The following is a 24,260-nucleotide window of genomic DNA, read 5'->3' on the forward strand; positions in this document are numbered from 1 at the left end:
GGTCAGAGAGATTGTCAGGATGTTCTTTTAACAATTCTTTACCTTGTTGAAGTGCTTGAATGTTCTCTAACAACATTTATCATTACAGGCTGTATGTTTCCAGCCAAGCTGCAGGAACTACTGAAACCTGTTGTGCAACTCATGCATGAAATGTATTTACAATTTGTTCTGTTAAAGCTTGACGTTATTAAAATTGTGTGATGGTGTTTCCTTTTCTGTGACTTATAGCTATGACTGGATTAGAAAAAAAATCTATGAGCATGGTACAGATACAGGGGCTAACAGCAGAAAACAGCAAGAGTGTTGCAGTGTGTGAGTGTTGGGAGGGAAAATGTTTGTTAACACATGTAGTAAAACTAATGATACAGGCCTGTCCTATGAGTTACTCTCACTTGGAAAAAAGATCAGTGAAAGCTGTTTTGTACACATATTTTTAGTCCTCAAAAGCAATTTATTATAGGTTAAAAATTAGTATGCATGATTGCTATTTACATGTTTGCCAAAACTGCTGGAACTCGTATTCAACAAGAGAATATAAAATGCCATGTTGCCTTTTTATATCCTAATGTCAAACTTTAAAACTAGGCCATATATCAAGGATAACTTCTGCTCTAAATCTCTGCCTAACTTGAAAATCAAGTGAGACTACAGTAACCGAGCAGACTGGCTGAAAACAAACATCTTTGATCGTCCAGTAAAAAGTGTAAAGAATGTATATGTGACAGCTACGAGAATACAGCTTGTTCTACGCATGAAAGGGGGGAGAAGGGGGTGGAGGTGTTTCACTGATTAAGCTGCTGAGGTGAGGCTTAAAATTTTCCACCCTTCAAATTCAACTGAAGCCAGGAAGAGTACGACAGTGAGGGGAAGGAGTACTATTTAGACCAAATAAAAAGAACACAGATAAAGCTTAAAAACAACAACTAGAGGAAGGAGGCCTGGAGACAAATAGAAAGAGGGGAAAATGCCATGGTGCAAACAGACACACAACAGCTATTTAGTAAGTACAATAGCCCCCCCAGGCTTCATAAAAGGACTGTTTTACATGCATTTTTGCACGTTACTTTATGGCTTCAGTTGAGGGCTATAAGTTCTAAGAACTGAAGGCAGTGTGATAGAGAAAACTTGGGTTTCAGGTCTTTCTGCGTTAACCTCCTAATACTCGAACTCTTCCACGGCATACATTTTTAATTTCTCTTTGATATTTGGGAATATTGGGACCCGATGAATGTAAAAACAAAGAATTACCAGATTTTTTTTAACCTGATTTGTGCTTCTAAGAAAAATGAGAGCCACATATAAGGATATTCGTATAAAATTTCGACAGAACAGTGTCAGTATAATGTCCTCGTAACTGGATATCAGGCCCTTGTAGCGCAAAATGGAATATTTTGGTCTAAATAATCCAAAATGTGATGTTCACATATGTGGACGCCAGGTCCTAGGAGGTTAAAAAATACACAAGGGGAGAAAAGAAGTGGTGAGGTAGACAAACAGGACAAACAGGACAGGACTACACACAAAACATTTTTTCCTCCTTTAGTTATCTTTAGTTGTAGTAACAAAAGTACTTCAGGTTTAAGAAAGGCCATCTTTTGAATTAAAACAGCATTTCACATGTTGTAACTCTGTTGGCTACAGATGCCTGGGTCTGACTATTCCACAGTGGACATAAATAAAACTTTTGGCTATGGACACCTGGGTTCTGCAGGATATCCTGAGACCAAAATACGCCTGGCCAACACTGGTGACAAGTCACTAGTCAAACTAGTTTTTGCTGGATTAAGGAGTACACATGAGGCAGTGATGACTTTACTGATGCACTGAGGGGGCCCTCTGTCCCATAAAGCAAGCTTTATAACACAGCTAACTGCTTCAATCAATGACCACCCGGATTGACGGATAAAGCCATCAGCTGATGAGCACCATTTGAGGCCGAGCACCGCTGATCAATACCGGAGACATCAAATGCTATAAGCCTGGGAGAAAGGGGAATCTGTTCACGCACATAAGGGGGTTGTTGGGGGTTGTGCACTCATCTTGCAAATTTTACCTCTTGTCAATGCTAATTACTTTTGACTTCTAAGATCCATGAGAGTGGGTCATATGTTTACCTTTCAGGGTCTTAGCTGATGCTAATGCAGAGTGACTGAAAATGAAATCAACATCAGAAAAAAGCTTTCATTTGTAAGTAACATACAAGTGCAATAAAACCCTTTTAGTGAATTCTCGATAAAGGTTATTTGTTAATTTAGGGCTTAAAACTCTACAATTTATTTTTTCTTTTGGAGTCAACGATACAAAAGAAAGTAAACCACTAGAAAACTGATGATGACACACTGTATACTGCAACACTGAAAATTTTATTTTAAGCCTAACTGCAAATGATGATGACTCATCTCACACTCAATATATCACCACTTGTTAAGTAACCACTGGCTTTATGTAATCATGTACCCCAAACAATAAACCACATCAACTAAAGCGCCACTGGCAAAGAGACAACAGCACTTGTGTGTTTCATGTCCATTTCTTCCCTCAAATCAAACGTCTTGTTTTCCATTAGGCACTCAGACCTCTGCTGCTGTGTGGCTTATGGAGCAAGGCTGCAAAGCTGCAGTGGAAGTGAGCTCAGGGCTATTGTACGGGTGTAGGGCTCCTCTGGGGGCTGTAATGCATTTCATACCATCCATCACAAGGGTGTGGAGGCCAGGAAACATTGCTTTAAGAGCACACACAGGACACAGATGGAGAAGCAAGACATGCAGATATACAGATAGCAGAGGCTTAGGGAATTTGCCGATCACAGGAGAATTCTGTGCGCAGAAAGCTTTACGATGGAACCACAAACCCCATTTTGATTGCCTAAAGATTAAATATATTTTATATGAAACAGCACAATGAAGTAAACAAGTTTCCAATGAACACAAATACAAAATTAAAAGCATACATATATTTACAGAAAAGCTTGATTTGGCACAATATTATTAATGTGCTTATGAATCAACTTACACAAATCATTTGTAATTATTGAAATCTCTTACTTTTAACTTTGCGTTTCTTTAACTTAATTTACAATATACACTGCGGCCTACTTCCTTTAAGCAGGAATATACATACTACATTTTAAGTTCCTGTATTGCATACATTGTTTGAGGAACAGATTTCTTGCTGTTTCACTTTCAGCCACAGTTTTCTGAATTTCTTTCTTCAAACCGTTACTATTTTATTCAACTTGTATCACAAGTCGTGTTATTTTTTCCATTCAATAACATCCTCTACCCTATTACTTTCCCATTTCCCATAAGAGCATTCACTTGTAAGTATTTTTCAGTGAGTGCAAAACAAGATGGGTGAATGGACAGAGCAGCCAGCCAGTATTATTTTTACCCTGACCGATGACCTCACTGGGAAGCATGAATCTGTTTGAGGGCCTGCACTTGTCCTCTTGCCTGGTCATATGACCATGGCGATTTAGGGTCTCAAATCCCAGTACAGTACGGTTGTAATTAAAGATGGACAGCACAGTGGCAATCTAGGGCTGTGGAATAGTCTGGCCACAGAACAGAGGAAATAACAGGGGGTGGAAGTAATTGGGGGCTGGGATGAAGAAACACAGAGAGGAAAGGACACAAAGAGTAGCCTTAGTTGGAAAGAAAGAAGCAAAAACAAAAAAAAATAAAAAGTCACAAGATTTTAATCTAAGCTTCCCACAATAAACCATCCCACACGCAAAACATCAGGAAAACTACTATTTCCTTTTGTTTTGAAGGAAATGGATAACCACTCTAGATGCTTGTGCCCTTAAGGCTGGGCTGTAATTTGGCAGGGGATGGGTGGGGTTTGCCCAAACCAAAGACAATCTCAACCCTCAAATGTATCAGGGCAGTTACCACCAAATCTTTGATGAAAAATGCATGGGAGGATGTGTCCAAAAGGCAGAGTTTCATCTCTTCTTTTGGAAAATGATTAGAAAGCGGTGGTTGGAATCTATGTATCATTTGGGTTTCCACCCTATGCTGAGAGAAGGGCCCCTTTACTACCAGTTCTAATCTTCTTGTACAGTTCCCTCATTATCTTTCAGTCTGATTGGTAACCTCAGTCAGTTTCAGACCACTGGCAAAGTGCTTTGAAAGGGAAATCAAAGAACACTGCGTTCTCCCATACAAGCTGCCTGATGTCTCCTTTAACCTCTCCTCAGTAACCCTGGCACCCCGTCTGCACTCGGCTCTTACTTCCATGTTGGCCACATTCATCCCTCATCCTTTCTTTTGTCTTTTTCACAGACATCAGACATGTGACAGTCACATGTCTGATGTCTATCAGGGTTACCATATCTAAAAGACTTGCCTCCACTTATTTAGAGATCATTAATCATTGTGCGTAGGACAGGAGGCCCCTTAATCCAGCCAGTCCTTCCTTCCCTCGGTCTCACCAAGCAAGCAGGCCACAGTGCGGCCCTCCAACCCTATCCCCCATGGTGTTATCAAGTTTCAGCGGTTGTAACTGTAGCACAATAAACAGAGAGGGGAGGAGAATTCAGTGGGTGCAAAGGAAGAGGACGGGAATGAAAAGAGAGGACATAATGTCATTTCTTCTTTCTATTTTATTGGTGGATTCTGTGTAAAACATGCTTCACAGGCTTTAAGGAGAAGATCTGTCATGATTCAGATTATAACTGTAATAGGAAAACAAGGTTATCACAAAATTATGAATGAAAACTTTTACATCTACAGCCTTTTACCTGCCAAATCAATTAGCAGGATTCTAGTTCTGCCCCTACACCTCACCACCGCCACCACCACCTGAAAAAAAAAAATCCTTTTAACTATAACCCAACACTTCATCTGAAATGGACAAATATGCTCACAAAACCTTGGACTTTGTTGTTAAACCAACCAGGTGCTGCCACTTTCCAGAAGTTGTGGGGTGTTAACTAAAGGAAAACGAGTCCATATCACAGAGCCAGAGAATGTTCCTATTGTGGTGTGGTGTTTGTACAGAGGGGCTGCCTGTTACGAGGGCCAGTGTGAGGCTGACCAGGGGAGTAATATAATGCATACGTGGATCCCCCAGAGCCCATTCATGCTGTAATTGGTGCGGACAGAGCACTCGGTCTCTGGGTTACAGTTGGGGAACTTCCTCTAATGTCCTGCTGGGAGGCCACTGTTCCCACACCACAAATACTTCAAATAAAATCCATCTAAACCTTGGAGCGAAAAATGCTGTGCTTTGTAAAAGGTAATACAAAGGCATGTTTAACATTTGTTTTTTAGTCAAAAAGAAATTGAGTGTAAAGGAATATGCAAATAATGCTACGTCACTAAATTGCTGACTTGCTCTGTTTTGATCAAAATCCCTTTAGTGCCATTTTTCTGTCTCCTGCAGCAAATTCTGGGAGCTTCAAAGGAACAAACACTGCTCTCCTCGTGCAATTCACTGTGGAGCTACAGCTAAATAAGAACCCTTCATTTCATTCTATAAATCTTCCCCTAGCCACAACATCAGGACTATAATTTAATCACACAGACAAGTCCTGCTTACCACTTTATTACTATTAACAGAGCTAAATCTGGGATTTTCCTCTAAAATAACTCTAAAGCTGTGATAGCACAGCATGTGGTCCCTCTTAAGCTGAAGCTACACTTCCAATTAAGAGTGTCACACTGAGATGGATCTTGATCTCTGACCACGATGTGTGTGGTTTTCTGGTGAGAGGAGAATGAGTAAAACACTTCGTGGGGCGGGGCAGGGGTTCTCGACTGGTGACTTCACTGAACAGGAGCCTCTCTCTCTCTCCCTCTCTGGCTCTGTCCATCACAGCTCGTGGCCATTAATCATCTCAAGTGGACAGCACTGACAGGCAGTTGGCTGCATCACTCTCTGAGTTTCTTCCCTTTTTTTTTTTCTTCATCGAGCAACTGTTGCCCCATTTACTGCCTGCTCCCCCACCTTCTCAAAAGCCCACCTCCTGGTCCAAACCCCCATCCCCAATGACAAAGCGGTCGAGTGTCAAACCAAAACAAACAATCACCCATATGCTTAATCGAAACCTTTGAGGTGGTTAAAAGCATCAAGCCACCGCCAAGCTTTCTTTGCAGCAATTGGGGGTGAGACAGGAAAACCTGTAATGGATGTAATGAACAGTGATGTCACCGTAACTCATCTTGGCTAATATCCTCCACCCGCGCTCTTTCTATGTGAGCAGCCCTAGTGCATTTACATGTACATGTCAGGCCATTAGCTAATGTTTCTACCTGGAGCAAATGACTAATATATACATGAGGGTCTCCAGCTGAATGAGGCTGAGCTCCTTACAAGCAACAAATAGCACAGAGGTCAGTGGTGAAAGCTGGCTGGGTTCAGTAATGGATGTAACAAATATTCCTCTGACCCTACAGTGGTCATCTGTGACAAAAAGAGGCGGGGGGTTGTATGTGTGTCTTCTGTCATGTCTGTGATTCAAAGCCCATCAATGGGTTCCCTTTACACTCAGACTCTATTTAGGACAGCTGGTAAAATTCCTCAAGCATTAACGCACAGACACGCACACACACAAACACATGTGCCTGTTTTTGAGCAGCAGAGGCAGGAAATGCGAATCCCTCGTAAGTTTTCCTTCCGCCGTTTGCTTCCCTCTCAGGGCTCAGAGGCCCCACGCCAAGGTGGGAAAAGCACTTCACCATTTGTCTCACTCTCGCCAGAGTTTCCACTGGATTTAACTTAACCTCACACTCTGCCTCATTTTTCAGAGTCCACTTGTAATCTCATTCAATTTAAGAGGTATTTTCCCTTTGCTACGCCCTTCTTAGAAAGTCTCAAATAATGACATTGCATTTAAAGAAAAAAAAACAAAACAGGCTTCCTAAGTGCTCTTTAATTACAAAAAATGGACTGCAATAATCTTGACAACATATCTATGAAATGAAATGGAGGGAGGAGCCAATGCACAGAAATTAGAGGGTAGCGTGAATAAGAGCTTAGAGAGGCTTGCTCTTCATCTCATTTACTCTTGGCACTGAGTGTAAAAGAAATCCAGCCAAGCAATGCCCTATGATTAAGACTCCGGCTTGAGGGACAGCATAGGTCAGCCAAGTGGCTCCTGACTTAAGGGAGGGGTGAAGACGGCACTCTAGTCTAGCTGAAATTATACCCTCTCTTGTACAATGGTTTCATCAAGTCTCTAATGTCATATCCTGCATCTATATTTAAAGCACTGTGCAGCCATGGATATTTAGATTTCAACTTTGCACTTGTAACTGTAAAATAAAACTATTCAAATAAATAATACTTTTTAATCTCACAATATCTTTCCTTTGTCTTTTCAGTATCTTTCTCTTGTAGATGAGCACTCTTGAAATTTAGTGATAACTGCAACAACTAGCACTGACTCTTGGACTCAATATTGATCACCTGTATTAATGTTGACATGGGAACCTGAAACGCGTAAGCCGATTCCAGTTACACTCACGATAATTCTCTTTGGAAATGTAATTCAGTTAAACAAGTTAAACACCAAAGAGTTACCAGGACTGTGCTTTGTCCTAATTTACTTTATGGCAATATAATTTACAAGTTACATGTTAATTTGTTTGTTTTAAATCAGTGTTATTATTCACTCAATGTTTGTGCTGACTCGTTTCAAACTGCATGAAAAATAATGTGACACTGTAATCAGCTAGTTATCTGCTGTCAGGTGGCGATTTAGTCAGCTTGATGGATTTCTCCATCTGACCAGCGTGAGTAAAGGGTCAGGCAGCCACTCCCAGCGTCTGCCACTGGACAGAGATGCTAACAGGGCCTTGACAGATCCCGTCCCTCCCTCTCCTACTCGGCTTAATTCATCACCCACCAAACAAGACCTCTGGGTGGTAAGACCTAACCAGTCTCTCAGAAGCTGCTGCTCTCGTGCACCTTAGTGGGTAAACACACATATGCAAGTACATACACATAGGTGTCGATGCACACGGGCCCATTTACCCAAAAAAATAATAATTGCACAAAGTGATCATCTGTCAGTCCGACAAAACAAACTATGCATCAAATAAAGTTTCACTCATGTACGGTACCGACCACTGAAGCCTGTAGCAAAACATTTTGAAGTGAACCACACACACACACACTCACAGATTATCATCACCTATCACAGCCTGCCAAAACATAATGTGAAGTATGCACCACTGTAATAACATTGTGATTCACCTTGGGAGGTATTGCTCAAGCAGTGTAATTTGCTTTGCAATAGGTTTGTCTGATAAAAGCCTAAGTGCATTAGCAGCCCTGGTCAGACAGGTCTCGTAAGCAGTGTCAAAGCAGCACAAAGTCAGCTGATCCATGAAGCCTGCTGGCCAACTAAGCTAGGCCACTGCCAGATCCACTTGACTCTGATGCTACAGAAACACAGGATCAGCTGAGGCAGATCTTACCTGCTGATACCTTATAGCCTTTATGCTTGAGAGGGGAATTAATGAAGTATTTCTCAGCCAGTGTGTGAGTTGTTTAGTGGCAAAACATGTTTCACTGGCATCAGACAAGGCGTTACATTCTGTATGTACTTTCATCCTCGTTGATTTTGTATGGCTTCTAGCAATTGTATGAAGAAGTAATCTATTTGTGCTGCAGGTGTGACATTGCTCAATCAACACTGAAATTCCTGGTGCTCTCTAAAAAAAGAAATTAACTTTAGTAACACATCTGTGGCAATTCCCATAGAGTCACACTGAAAGTTAAAGTTTAAAGCACCCTACATGTTTTGAGAGTAGGAATGCAACAATATAATAATTTCCATCTCAGAAAATATTATAACTTTGAAGTATAATGATGATAACTTGTAGTCTTCCTTAAAGTCTAAAAGTTATCTAGGTCCCGAATAAACCTCCAATTCAATGCTCCATCCAGTACATGCCAAGCCACAGGATCTGATATTAGTAAAATAATATTTTTGTATGCTTACCTCTTTTTTGCATGAAGGCAAAGAGATCATCCAAAAACTCTTTTCTTTTTGGGTCATTATCAAGCTCATACAGCTGTAAAGAAAAATAGAACGTTATTAGGGTACTGTTTGCTAAAAGTAGAGCTGTGTGGCTGCTCAGCCACAGTGTCTACTCAATTCAATTTTATATATAGCACCAAATCACAACAACAGTCGCCTCAAAGTGCTTAAGTATACAGTTTATTGTCCAGTGCTTAATCCTGAATGTCTGTATTTTCTCTACTGCTCTTTTTAATGTTAGACTGTATGATGATAGTTCATAATAGCATTGCAAAACGTTGTAATTGCACCATTGTTATGACTCATATACTCTATACATAATGTTTGTCTGGAAGACATTTGTTCTTTTTTCTCCCTGAAATGTTCTTTTTAGAACACATGCTTTCATCTCACTTAACCACAAAACATACATGTCAGCAGCTAACTGTTATCTTTGAGGTGTGCACAGATGAATCTTTCAGGCTTCGACACTTTTAGTTCTTTGAAGCTGGCTTAGAGTTTCAGGAACACATAGATCCTGCATTTTTATAGTTCTGCAATTGTATAATACTTCAAAAGGTTGACCTATATACATGTCCCACATGTGCTACTGAAATGAGAATGTATGTTATCACATAACTGTCATAAAGGGCTCCTTTTGCTACTTTTGTAACAAAACTTTTGGGATTTTATTTGTTTTTTTCCTTGATTTTGTTTTTCACCTTAGCAAAGTCTCTGGAGGCCTCTCCTCTTCCTCTGCTGCTGTCAGCCTCATCTGCCCATCCTGCACTGCCATTCTGCAACAAATGAGAGTAAATACAGATGAGGTCAGTAAAAAAACGAAACAAACAAATAAGCAGGTTTTCACACATCAGCTCTGGATAACTTTAGGTAATTCAAGTTTTGACACAAAACAGGAGACAGTCTGCTTCAGATGCATTCTAACTACTGAAATATACAAATTACTGAAAATACTACTGAAAATGCTCCATTTGGGTGAGTTGGGAAGTTGGCTGCGTAGAGCAAACTTAGAAATTAGCTGCACTAATTTCAGGTGGGCAGAAGTAGGTAATGTGTGATTTGACAATCCCAAATAGGCACATTGTTAACTGCATCTCCACTGGGAAATTTCGACAAAATGTTAAGGCTCCAGTCTGTGGGTGCTGAATCGGCTGAGGAGACGACCCTCTCTGTTTTGGACTCAAACCCTTGCCAAGGAGTCCATAACATAAAGAACTTTGCCGTAAATGTGAATGCTTCCCATTGAACCCACATTCTTCCAGTTTAACATTTGTTTAATCAAGCAAAAACATATACTGCAACACTAATGTATATACAAATTTATTATTTTTAGAAAACTGACTCATTTCCATGAAAAAAAAAAGTATTCATCTGTTGTTACACCAAACATTTATTAAGTTAAGCCTAAATTCCCTTCAAATAGTTTGCAACAAGCTTTAAAAGTGGCGCATTCGCTAAGCTAGATAGGACAAAGTACAATCTGCAATACACACTTATCAAAACAAATATATACTCAAAGACTAAGGGTGCATAGTCCAGGGGTTGAAGTAGTAACCTCTGGAGTTATGGTACCTCTGAGCTCCTAAATCCCCCCTCCCCCTTCATCCTCAAACATCTCCATTTGACCTAAACCATCTGCATCTGGGCCTGCCCTGCCCCCAACAATGTCTTCCGACCCAGCTGGATACAAGGGCCCCCCATCCTTCAATCTTAACGCAGCTGTGACGGGTGGCCAAGTTCATGGAGTGTAGATGGCAGTCAGGAGGGGCCAGAGAAGGGTGGGCTGGTCAGCAGCCTTGGCGCCCACACATACACACACACACACACACACGTACACTCACACACACATACACACAAACGCAAAAGCTGATCAAGGCTATGTGTATGTTTGTGAGTGCAGGAAGGGGGGGCCAATGGCCCCACAAGACGGGAAGGAAGGAAAATAAGGGCAGAAAGGGGTGCACGGTATGTGCCGACCAGGAATGTCTCCTAAAGACAAAACCTATAAAAGCATCAGGAATCAAAACAAGATCCGTTTGGAGGGGGACGTTAATAGCTGCAGCCTGGAGTCTAGTTTCAACCAGGAGCCCATTGGTCAGTGGCAATTACAGGGCCTGAAACAAGAGCCAGGGGGGCAAAGGTTGTCAAGGCCCCTGAGAGCAAGTCATTTTCACCCTCTCACTCTCAGTATGTGTAACGGTTGTCAACAATTGCTCCCTATACAAATACCATCAGCCATCAAGTTGAAAACCTACTGCAAATGGTGGGTTTCAAGGCAAAAGCATGAAGACAAAATGAGACATCTGCTATTTAGAAGGGCAAACATGGTCTGCACCACACCACAAGCACAAACTATCCAATGCTGCAATGCTGTTAACAGGGGCAATGACGACATGTGATAAAATGTTTTCTTTTCCTTGAGCAACCATAAAAGGGTTTGTTCAAAAATGCTTCCCCTGTGTAAAAAACGTATAGTTCTAAAGTTCAATGTTCAAAACTTAAAAAAAAAAAAAAAAAAAAAAAATCAACACTACGTTATCCTACTGGACTTCACAGACTGTGAAGTGTTGTATTGAAAATGTGTGCACAACAAAACCTTTTTCATCATCAAAAACAGCTTCCTATATTATACAATCTCTTATATGTGATCCAGATTAACATATCATGTAAAAGTAAACATAAGTTATGGTACATCTGAAGGGCCTATAGACCTTTGCTCACAATTGACCACGTCTGTTAAACTTTAACAATTATAAATGATTATAAGGGAAGATAATTCACATTGCAGCCATATGTAGTTCTACATGGTTAGGAAAAAACTGCTGGCAGCACCTTTTATACAAACAGGATGTTCCCCATTCTGTGACCCCGAGTTCAATATTTCAAGATCAAGATGGTTACGTTTCTGCACTGAGAGGACACAAAGTGTTTGTTTATTGATTCATAGTCCAAAAATTCTTACTATTTAACAGGTGCTCTTATTCAAAGTAAATTATTTTGGGACTTGCAACATTACAATTAGCTCCCAGTTCATCAGTGTTAGATGTTAAAACAAAAGAAGCAGACTGTAGCGTATGGGTTGCAGGCACGCATACAAACATCACACTTCCCTGAGTGACACTTGTGTCATGGGAGTGCAGGGGTCAAGGTGTTCCTGATGTTAGCCTGGAACAAAGGTCTAAAGTGACAGAACACCAGTGTCCAGTCAATGAAAGGCTTACTGCTATATCCTCACTTGTGAGTACATCTAGTCCCATATCTAAAAGACGAATATAATAATATTAAAGAAAATGCTTTCCACAGTTGACATACTTTTTCTAATCTTTCAGACAATACAACAAGAGGCACCAGATCTTCTATTACTTTGTCTAATTATCTATTCCTCGTTCAGTGAAAGGAGTAACATCTAATATCTAAGAATTTACTAAAGATGTATTTGCAGACCAGTGGTTATTAACATTTCATTCCCACCTAGTTGCCCACACATATACCTTCTCTATGCCTTAGGCCTATTATTCTCACCGCATTGTTCATGTTGCGTGCAAACAGCGACAACAGTGTCGCTTTGTACCATTTATACCAGCGCTGAGGGTGTCAGTACTCTCTGCAGTGTTCTCCTGAATAACCATTGTCAGCAAAAACAAAAACTCCACATCAAAACCTCCACAACAAGAGGTACAGGAAGAGAAGACGTCAAAACCAGAAACAACGAAACAGAAATTATTTCCAGAAAGTCTCATCTCTCTGTACAACAGTATTAATTTCATGGATCAATAATTTTCTGCATATTTTCATCTAATACCTTTTTCCCTGACGAAAGCGAGACAATAACTAAATAAAAACTAATGCAAGAGGATGATAAATACGATGAAATGTACTGGCATTTTCATCAGCAAATAAAAACAAGATGAAAATGCGATTCAATGATCAAATCAGAACTAATTAAGTTGTGTAAAAAGGCAGGAGGAGTTTTGAGGTGATCCAATCAGAAGTAATCTCCTTGTGCAGTAAGGTTAGATGCGCACATTTGAGCTGCTGCCGCAAAGACAGGTAGTGAGGGGGGAGCTCGCATGCTCTCAGTTTCTCATGAAAACGTGACAAAATTTCAAGAATGTCAAGATTTGGGAGGAAGAGAAGAGTAGACACATGGACACGTTCAACATTTGATGTCAAGGAAAATAAGACGCTTTGTAAAACGCGTGGAACAACTCTCCCTGGAAAAAACATGGCAAACTTTTACACTTGAGACTTTAGTGAGCTGAATCAACTTTGGATTTAGTCTGTGATAATCTTATGATAATTAGGCTTATTTCTGACTAAATATCAGAATAAATGTCTAAATTATGACTAAAACTAAATGGCATTTTAGTCAAAAGACTATGACTGAAACTAAAACAAAATTTGCTGTCAAAATGAAAACCGCTGTACATCTGAATCTCTGAGCTTCTGTACTGAAATATCCTTAAAATGGCAGCAAAACTAGTCACTGTTTAAGCAAGGTTTCAAAAACTGAGATGCGTACGAGCGGCCAAAAACACACCAAAGTGCAGCTTATGCCAGTTGATGTAAATTTAACTTTTTGTGGTGTTGTTTATGAGGCTGAGAACAACGAGCATAAAGGGTAATTACAGTTTCACTGTTGTAAACAAAGGTGAAAGATGAGGAGAAATGTAATAATGTGACTACTTTAAAGTTTATATGTTGTTGTTTTTTGTTTTTAATTTAAAAACACACAATACAAGCACACATTTAAAACCGACACAAACACACACATTAGACTACTGCAACTGTGGAGTGCTTTCCTGCTCTAAACCACGACCTTCAGTTTTTCCTCTTCAGCTGCAATAAAGGAAAAGTAGAGTGGCTGATGTGATAAAGAGCAGATGGTGGCCAAGATAAAAACAGTTAACTGCAAACTAACATGTGATGAAACAGACAACGACTTTAAAAGGTATTATCAGTTACTTCAACTAGACATCTTAACCAAAGCCACAACAACTAACTGCCTTCCTGCTAAAATGAAATGTCTGCACCACTTTGCTGGATCAATGTTGATGTTTTTACAATACTTTTTTGGTCTTTAAACCAACAACTTCAAAGTAGAGGCGAAATAAGATATCAGTTTTTGGCTGACGGATAACCATTTCCACATATATTGTCCAATATGTCTGCATATTAATATTTTTTCCATTTTGTCACCAGATTATATTACAGAAGATAAGCACTGATGATATTATAAACTGTCTTCTCACATAATGTATCCATCAGAGTAGCTTTGACTCTAATCTACAGTGATGAATGAAGTGAAAACTGAATGAAGGAAACTACTCTTAACTAGGGATGAATGTGGCATGCTGAACAGAAGCCTAAATGTTGCTTCCCTCACTAGTTTTCAACAGAAAATTTCTTCTTTCTATCTGAGCCAGGAAGCTGTAAACAAGCAAGGCGGAAAGTAAGACAGTTCACAGCCATAGAAACAGCATAGCTCATCAGCACTTTGAAAATGAACAGTTGTACCCAGCGTCAGAATCAGCAAGCATACAAGCAAGAAAAAGAAAAAGAAAATAGTAAGGAAAAGAAAGCTACTTCTTGAAGAATGTGATTAATGGTTTGAAATGATTGAAATGATTAACACTATTAAATTAGTCATTGGAAATATTCTAACCCTCAGTGATGCCTGCAGCACACAAACGTACATAGTGACACTCCCCTGTTTTCATGTTAGGTTCCTAATTATTTAAACATTATTGGAAAATGTATTAAAATGTGACATAACAAAAAATGGAAAATAGTGTCACACTATCTTTTTGTATATGGTAAAAAAAAATAAAATCAATAGCTGGATATTTTACTCCCTAAAAATGAGTGCCGAGCTCAGGCTCTACTATGACAGATTCCCTATAATTAAGTCTTAGAGTGTAAATTCAGCTGCCACTTGTAAGAATGTGAATACGTTCAGATGGCTCTATAGAAGACCCTCTGCTTCTTCAGTTGGGTCAAAAAAAGCACAGTAAGATGGAAGCGATTAACCCTGAATAGACATGTTGGCTCTTGAATTGAGACCTTGGTCAGCTGAGGAATGTTAACACTATGTTGTTGTTGTTTTAAATGCTAGAGTGGATAGTGAAATGTTGGAAACACTCCTTACGATAAGTCGATTCATACCCTACATCACTTTCAGTGCTCAACCCAGAAAGCAGTTCTTAAAGAAAGCGATTCCCACACCCTGCTTATATTTATGGCAGTCATATACAAGGCCTGGCTTGTCTGATATAATTTGTAATTGCTTCAATGAACTGCTGGAAACATGTGTCTTTACATTAGCACCTATACTTCAAGTAACTTTTTTAGTGCAGTATAGATTCTAGACAGTTTTTACATTTTGAACTTATGGCCAGAGTATATTTATGTGAGCTAATATTTCAATTAGGGTCAAATGATATTATATATCTTTTCCAGGTATGGCACGTGTATGTGTGTGTGTCTATGCATTTGTACTAGTTACACATGCGGATGTCTATACGTGTGTGTGTGTGTGTGTGTTGGGTGGAAGATAAACAGAAGCCTTCATATGTTTAAACAGCCTGTGTTCTCTCGCCGTTTCTCACATGCTCTTAGCAGGTTTACTGGACAGGCTGTGGGTGGCCTAATCACATTACGGCCATACGTGACTGACTGGCACAGCGCCAAATCAGGGATAAGAATAAGGTAGATGACCATTAGTGTGCAGGAGTTTGTCATCCCACAGGGGGATGAAGGAAAATCTGTGCACACGTTGACATACAGATCACACCTCTGTGCCTGGACAAGTTCTCCCCATAGAAATCGTTTCTAAATGGGGGCCAAAGCTTCCCAGAGATGATGAACATTTTCATAGATTGACTTTAAAGACTTTGTAGCACACAGGTGAATAAAAACCAGGCTCCACTATAAAGCTAAAGCTAATATTTAATTATGCAGTTTTTGTTAAATCATCTCAGTAAAAAGAAAGAAAGAAAAAGGTAGGCACTGACAGAGATAGCGTTAATCTGCTGGTCCTTGAGTAAAACATGCAATTTTGGCAAAAAATAAAATAAAAATGCAGACAAATGCAGTGTGCATTTGTGCAACATTACTGCCACACATTTCAGTGCACAACCTTTAACAAGCCGACATTCTTTGAATCACCCTGCACTGGACAAACAACACAGCACGCACTCATACTTGAATGTTGGTGAATAGCTTGGAGGTAATTCTACTCAGCCATTATAGAAAGATGTCTGAGGAAGAGCCACCATTTTAGTGAGGCCAGGCATGCCGGAACAAGAAGGGTTAATGGCTGCTGCTTGGGGAGAGGGGGATGGATGGCATTGATTGCTCAGGATGTTGACAGCACTTCTCCAATTTGATAGCGGTGCTGTTATTAGATGAAGAGGCTTGCTCTTAATAAAAGCATCATGTGATTTGCCTTCACTCCTGATGAAGGCAGATGGAGGAGACTCAAATACCAACCACTCAGCTTAGAAAATAATCACTTTTCAACTAGTTGGGAATTGTTTTAAGATATTAAAAGCAGCTGGGAGGAAAAATAGACTAAGAAAACTTCCACATTTGTTTTTTAAAACAGATTAGCATCCATTTGAATAGCCTGTAAGCAGTACTGCACCTGAGGGAAGTAGGTCGTTTTCATACTATAGATAACAGGTTGATGACTGTTGGGATGGGAGTAAAAGCAAGCTCATCTAAAGCATGGAGTACAAAATAGTTGTTGTTCTGCAGACTGCAAGAGTGACCCTGTAGACTAAACAAAGGCTAATGACAAGAGGCGCATGTCTGTGCCATATTAGAACCCTGTTAGCCCTGAGACATACCCATAACCCCCGTCTTCCTTATTCACGCACCGTTACAGCCCTGTGTCGCACCCTACACAGCTGAACATTGCAAACCAAGTCCCCTGGGCCGCAGCCATTGAACAGGCAGTCCAAATCAATAGCCCTGGATGTGCAAACACAGGGAAGTCCCCAGCCCCCTCCGGACGCAATCTCACAGCATAAGTCAATACTCATCATCCTCAGCCAAGCCAGAGAGACTGAGACGAGGGCAAGATCACTGCTCCCAGAGTTAACCTTCCTCTGCACCTTCATCAACACAACCTTACTTTAAGTAACACGGCACAGGTTTTCAAAGAGGACCCTCATCAAATTGCTGTTTTACTAAAATAAACAATGTAAGGCAGCCACACCTAACCTCAATGAAAACAAAATACATGCTCATACAAGCAAAATCCCTATAGCAACCGCAGGCACTAAATGAAGGGCAACAGAAAGTTCAGTGCGAGCTCTGCCAGAACAGATAGGAGGGAGGTTGGCTTTAAATTCACCAACATTCCTGTACACCAGAAACAGGATCTCACAATAACAGGAGAGCCCCTCTCATCCCACAGGTACTCTTAACATCTCATTCCCGGACTAATCTTTTTTAGCCAAATTGCTGCCTGTCAAAACAGTTCAGCAAAGAAAATCTTTTAAACAGACACGGCAGCAGTAATTTAATCACAATCAAGGCCTCCAGCACATATCTGGATTGCAGCCAACAATAGTGATAAATGGGAAGTACCCACGAAAGAGGCTACAGGCCTGCTTTGTTGTTAAACCTGATTTTTTGGATAGTTGACTGAAATGGCCAGTAATATTATTCATTGTCTGCTATTAAAAAGCTGGTAACAATGCAACGTGCAGATCTGAAATAAGTAAATACAAGCACGTGTTTATATTTCTGTAATAAACTGGACATGAGAATAAAGAAGATTACATTTACAGTTGTTTATTTTCTCCCAAATAAGATGACAATTGCTGATGTCTATTTGTAGTATCACAACAGTTTTGTTTTGCACAGTGTCCCAAAACAAAAATAGTCACAAAGAGCTTTAAATTTATTTTTGAAAGATTTATTTATTTATTCTATCGGTGTCAAAAAGGCAAACAAACTAAAAAAAAAAAGTATGTTGATAACTGGTGCATCCCTAGTTTTCTACATTTACTAGAGAATAAAAGCCTAGCCATCAATTAGCCCATCTGCCAATTTGCCTTCACGATCTCAAAGAAAGTGAATGTGCTTCCTCTCAGCATGGCAGTAATAACGAACAATGTCGGGGGCAGACATCTCTAATCCTAATCAAATAATTGGGGTCTTGATCCCTCTGTAGGACTCCAGGAATCATTTATTGGGGCACTGTCTATCAGGAGGGGGTGGAGGGCGAGTGGTGGGTGCATGGGAAGTTGAGCTGAGTGGATGGCGTCCTTTATCTCCTAATTACTGAAAATAATCTCATGGTGAGCTGGTCATACACCACCGCCAACAAAGGGCTAATCGTGATCCCATGTGCGACAAGATGTAAGTAAATCTCACTGCCACTCGGGAACATATGGTAAAATTCTTGCTTACGGCCAGATCCACTCCTTACTCTGTGCTCTCATTAAGAATTATTATGGAGCATAAAAAAGGTCACAAATCACATGAGAGCAGACCGGCAGCAGAGAACAGGACCCAGGGGCGTGCCTGCCTCTGAGTGTCCAGTCATGTTTGAGAGATTTCTGGCTTTTAAGGGAACAGACAAAGTGGCGGGGACAAGGGGCTAAACGTCCAGGGGCAGAACGTGTTGCTACCTGCCCTGGCCTCAGCGGTGCTGCACCTTTGAATAAGCCACTGAAAAACAGGCCTTCAGGCAAGACCACCCCTCCCTCCATTAATCACTCCAATTACAAAGCTGAAAAAGAGAAACAGAGAAAAAGAAAGGTGTGGGGGGTGAAAGGTAATGGATAGAAAGACAAAGATAGACAGGTAGTCAGGCACACAGATGGGAAAAACAAACGTCCAGATGGATCGATGCATTTGTACAATTTTAAAGCCAGAGAGTGTGAGAAAGTGGCTGCACTCGAACCAAAAAAGATAGACATGAGGAGAGAGGTGAATCTCCCTATTTAGTCCTTGGGTAAACATGTCTGTTGGTGACCAGCAGGTCTGGTTTGCCAAATAAACTGCATTTGTTCAGCTCCAGCCCTTTCACCAAGACACCACATTCCACAGGCAGAGGCCCCATCCCCCATCACATAGCTGGCCCCTCTCGCTGCCTCACACAAATGCAACGTTTGTAGGGTGGTGTGGCCAGAAGTTCACACTCATTGGTTCAAAGACCCTTTCACAGGCAAACATTTTAGTCAATCACATACAGTACTTCATACTTTAACTCCTTACCATAGTGTTTATAATTAAAACTTAACTTTAAGGTAAAACATTGGCCCCTTGGTGCCTATCCCCTTTGCTTCCTCTATCATACTTGATAGATATTAGATTATATGACAATGACACAAGAGTATGAAGATTCTCGAAGAGCTTGAAAGCTAATGGCTGGATAATAAATGTATATTTTGACTCCACGTGTCACTGGCGACTCTTTAAGCGAGAAGCCATAGCACTGCATTGAGGCTAAAGGAGCTATTAGCTACTACTTCTAGGTTAAAAGCTTTGGTTAAAAATACCTTGCATATCTCACATCTTTCAAAGAGCAAGCATCCACTTCACCCCCACGTTAATGGCAGCTGGAGACATCACACACACCTGATAGGCCTTTATAGACATTTTCATTATACTGACAGTGGCAGGAACTTGATATATTCACAATCAAGTAAAAAACCTTCACGTCACATTTAATTACATGTGAAATGACAAAGGTCGCAATGCCTGCAGTCAGATGGGTAAATTACTTCTTTGTCAGGCTTATAACAGTGGGGCAGATACGGGCTGGGGGTAGGCGCGCTATCTGAGACGCTAATGTTATGACTGCCTCTCTGAATTTGCACTATCAAATGTTAAAACCATAAGCCCAATTCACAGCTTTATGTAGAGTCTAATCGATAGGATGTGATCGCTCTCTTCCGAACCAAAGGGATCTGTTTCCTCTCAGCTAGCGTTAAGTGTGCAGGGGCATTCCACCGCTGACAGGCCAGCACCCCCTGGGGATCGGGGCCGAGATGTTGCAATCGTCACGCATCTGGAGCTCATCTCCACAGCCCGTCAATATGCTACATCTTTACTGGGTGCAGAGAATAGCTGAAACGACCAAAACCTTGAAACGAACAAACACTAAAACTCACAGTAACTGTGGAAACTACCAAATCAAAACTAAAAAAAAATCAAAGTGTCTGTTGACAGTTTAATAATGAGAAAGCTATCTTTGTAACAAAACATACTCTTCCAGAAATGCCATATCGTGGTTGTTCATTGGGATCAATTGTGCTTTGCAGAATACTGCAAATACCTATAGAATAATGTTGTTCACACTTCTTGATCAACCAGATTCTTACTTGTCATTACTCAGTCACCATTTATACATTAAGATATAGTGGAAATGGCTTGAACTTATAACCATAATGGTTCTACAAAGCACTTGAAACTATTTCTTATTCAACAAATCACACGAAGACACACCCAAAGCAGACGAGCATCTATGTAAGTCATTGGCAGGCCATCGGGATCAAACAGCTTAACTTGCATTTAGCCACACCTGCTTCCACATACATTTAGCATATGCATTGATGAGCCATAACATTAAGACAACTGTCAATGTCAAGTTAATAATCAGTTCTTGAAGTTGATGGTTTGGCAGCAGGGAAATGAATAAGTGCATGGATCTCAGGGTGGCAATGGACTGACAACCAGTTAGAGCATCTCCAAAAAGACAGATGTTGTTACCTGTCTGCAATAATTAGCAGCTACCAAAAGTGGCAAGTAAATGAATGACAACAACTGATTCCATCATCAGCACACTAGGCCTCTTAAAACATGGAGTGAAATGGGTGGTCTTTGTGGCCCACTCCCACAGAAGATCACATGGATGAAAACCTTAATACTAGCGAAGAGCTTCAAAACACTGTAAAAAAGCTTGCATCGCAATCTCCTGTCCACCACTTAAAAGTACCCGCAATAGACATGTTGGCATTAGAACAGGATAATGGAGTAATGGTAGACATACACCGCTTGAACATGAACATGTTATTCTCTAACCGCACTGGCTACTTTGAGCAGGATAATGCACCCATTCACATTTGTGTTCAGGAATGGACTAAGGAATATCACAAAGAGGTGTTGACTTGGTGTCTTGATCTCTTGAAAAAACAAGTTCAATCCATGGAGGCTCCAATTCCCAACTTAGGGCTAAAAGGATCTCTGACTGTCATCATGTCTGATACCAAAGGACACCTCTAGACATAGAGTCTGTACCTTCACAGGTCAGAGCAGTTTGGGCAGCATGAGGGGACCTACATAATTTTGTTGTTGTTGTTGTTGTTTGTTTGTTTTTAGTTGTACCAGAATATATAGAGCAATGAAAAAGTATTTGCTACCTTCCTGATTTATTTTCTTTTAGTTTTTTGCACATTTGTTACACTTGCATGTTTCTAATCATTAAACACATTTTTAATACTAGATACAGATAACCTGAAAAAAGCTGTTTTATTTGAGAATTTCATTTATTAAGGCCATGTGTGAAAAAATACACCTAGAACTAAACTTCCCTAACACAGTAACTGGTTGTGCCGTCCATGACAGCCAACATCGCAATCAAGCAACTGCAATAATTTGCAGTGTGTTTTTCACATCACTGTGGAGGAGTTTTAGCCAATTCTTGTTTGCAGAATTGTTTTAATTAATCCATATTAGAAGATTTTCGAGCATGAACAACCTATTTGAGATCGGGACAAAGCATCTTAATCTGATGTGAGCCTGGACATAGGTCACTCGAAAAGCTTAATTTTAGCCATTCAGGGGTGCGCTTGCTAGTGTGTTTCGGATCGCTGTCCTACTACATAATGTGTATCATCTCTGTCTAATATTACAATTTTTTTATGATCTGAAAATTTCAATTCGACAAATATGCTAAAGACTAAGAAATAAGGAAAGGGGCAAATACTTTTTCACAGCACTGTACATATCTTACAAAACTGAGTTTAGAAAAGGTCCTGTGCAAGTTCATTTTTTTTCTGCACAGGCTGGTATAAAGGGAAATTTGGCATGCAAGTATTGTGCTTAGTCTATCTAAATATTTAAATCTGAGCCAAATTTTTTATTTGCTTTTTATACTAAAAATAGATGTAAATGTATTTAGGCAAACATGTGCAAATAGAGAGTTTACACGGCTTAAAAACTGTGTGTTTTGTAAACTATGCGTTTCCCCTCCCACTGCCTTCTGCAGGACCACCTGCCCACACCAAGGTAGGCAATCTATAGATGAAGAACTGAAACCTTGCTCTACATTTAGACAGCAGTAGCTTCATCTCTCAAATGGATGGGGAGTAATGATAATCGCCTTGAGGCAACTGTTCTTGTGATCTGGCATGATACAAACAAAACTGAATTGAACTTAAATAATATATAAGTATTTAAATATTAATTATTATATTTATATTTATACCTAAAGATGACTAATATTGACCGATTTAAAAACAGAAAACCCCCACCTCCTCGCAGCTTCAACCTCAACACCAAAAGCTCGAGACACTTTGGAAAATATTTGGTCACTTACTACAGTGGTGTTCAGCTTAAAGTATACTGCAGATTAAATACAGCTTGAAAGACATGATAAATAAATACATAAATTTAAAAAAAAGCAAAAAAAAAAAAAAAAAAAAACAGTGCAGTTTTTATATTGAAATCAATTAACATTTTGCCAGTGCCTCAAATATATGAAAAAGAAAAGCATGCTAAACTTTCACAAACATCATTGTTGCACTTTCATTTTCTATCTATGCGCACCCACTTAAAGTATGCATTCACAACAGCTTATTTCCAAATTCTAAATGAGAAACTTAAATTACTGTCTGCAAATATTACATTTCACTTCATATTTTAATCCTTTTGGAATTTATGAACGTCTGCCTCCACACATCCTTATTTTACTGAAAGCACAGGGCCTCTTTAGGTTTTCTAATCACATTTATTTAGGGCAGGAAAAACCTGAGTTGTCTTTGTTTGACCAGATGGCTGGCTAATTAGGCTGGCTCCACTGGGGGTTGGGGGGACTCCCAAATCTGTGACAAACATTATTGAAAAAAGTCCCATGTTTATGCTTGTCTTTTTTAGAAAAAGAGCTTCTTCGGAAAAGATCAATGCCTGGGCACTGACAGCAGTATACATTATATTTTGACTAATAATTGAACTCAACAGAAAATCTCCATACATTACAGGCTGAGAAGAAACTGAACAATGGAGGTGTAGTTTTCTTGTGTTTCTTAAAGCCACTACACGTATTTCTTATAATAATGTGGGTGCAGTGAAGCCCCTGCTGTTACTAATTCTAATTTTCTGTGCTACTCTTTAATCATTTACTACCGTGGCTTTTGAAATTATCGACTTAAGTTGATGTGGTCCATAGTTCCATTCACAGAGCGATTGTCTATTAACCAGATCGACTGCAGGTCAGAGCCTGGTGGGTTTTTTGGCAACTGATATAATTCAGTATAAGCAATTCATTGGTGAATCTAACAATATATATGCTGCTGACATTAATCTACAATCTCTACAATAATGAAAGCTTGAAGTTTCATTACGCTTCTTAAAATATACTATCAGTTTCTTTTTTGATTATTTAGTTTTGTACAAGATACTAGGGCTGTTCGATATAACGATATATATCGGATGACGATATAAAAACGTCTATCGTTTCATTTTCCACTATCGTTTGTTACATGTTTACAAAATAAACTCTTTACGGCAATATTTTTTCATCGTTTTGATGGTCACTGTAGTGGCTATATTCATTTCTTAAAGTTCTCTCTTTCTCTTATATTTAATATAACCACACTACAGATGGACAAGCGCATGTTTTTATGCGTTGTCGTTAGCAACAACGACGGTAATAGCATCGCGTGTCCGCTTGCTTATGTTCCACATTAACCTTTCACAATAAAGCTCAAGATCCTGTTGAGACTTTTCAAAATAAACTGAATCACGTGAAAGAGCAGATTATTTACGGATGAGAATTTAAAAAGAGCCGCCAGGTGCTAAAAAATAAACCTTAGACTCAAACGTTAGAACAGGCTTTTCCCCGCAGCACGCCGTGTAATAAATACTCACAAAGAAAACGGCGGCCGTTACAACTTATGTCTAAAAATGTATCGTTTCATGCATCGGTTAAAACACTCGACTCAGGGTACATGACGCGCAGCTGGAAACACTTCCCACAAGACGAGCTGCCCGAGATTCACAGAATTTACAGAAAATGTCACATTTTTGT

General features: G+C 39.8%; 1 protein-coding gene across 2 annotated transcripts in view; it reads right to left on the minus strand.

The window, feature by feature from the left end:
• LOC308398409 (AT-rich interactive domain-containing protein 3B) overlaps positions 1–24,260 on the minus strand; it is a 58,157-nt gene that overhangs the window by 18,238 nt on the left and 15,659 nt on the right. For both annotated transcript variants that reach the window (XM_080885037.1, XM_080885038.1), the window contains exons 3-4: positions 9,694–9,768; positions 8,954–9,026 (exon numbers count right to left, since the gene is read on the minus strand). In XM_080885037.1, coding sequence (XP_080741163.1) covers positions 8,954–9,026; positions 9,694–9,768 — 148 coding nt within the window. The remainder of the gene's footprint in view (positions 1–8,953; positions 9,027–9,693; positions 9,769–24,260) is intronic.

Source organism: Rhamphochromis sp. 'chilingali' (genome assembly GCF_963969265.1).
Source record: "Rhamphochromis sp. 'chilingali' genome assembly, chromosome: 6".
Classification (NCBI taxonomy): domain Eukaryota; kingdom Metazoa; phylum Chordata; class Actinopteri; order Cichliformes; family Cichlidae; genus Rhamphochromis; species Rhamphochromis sp. 'chilingali'.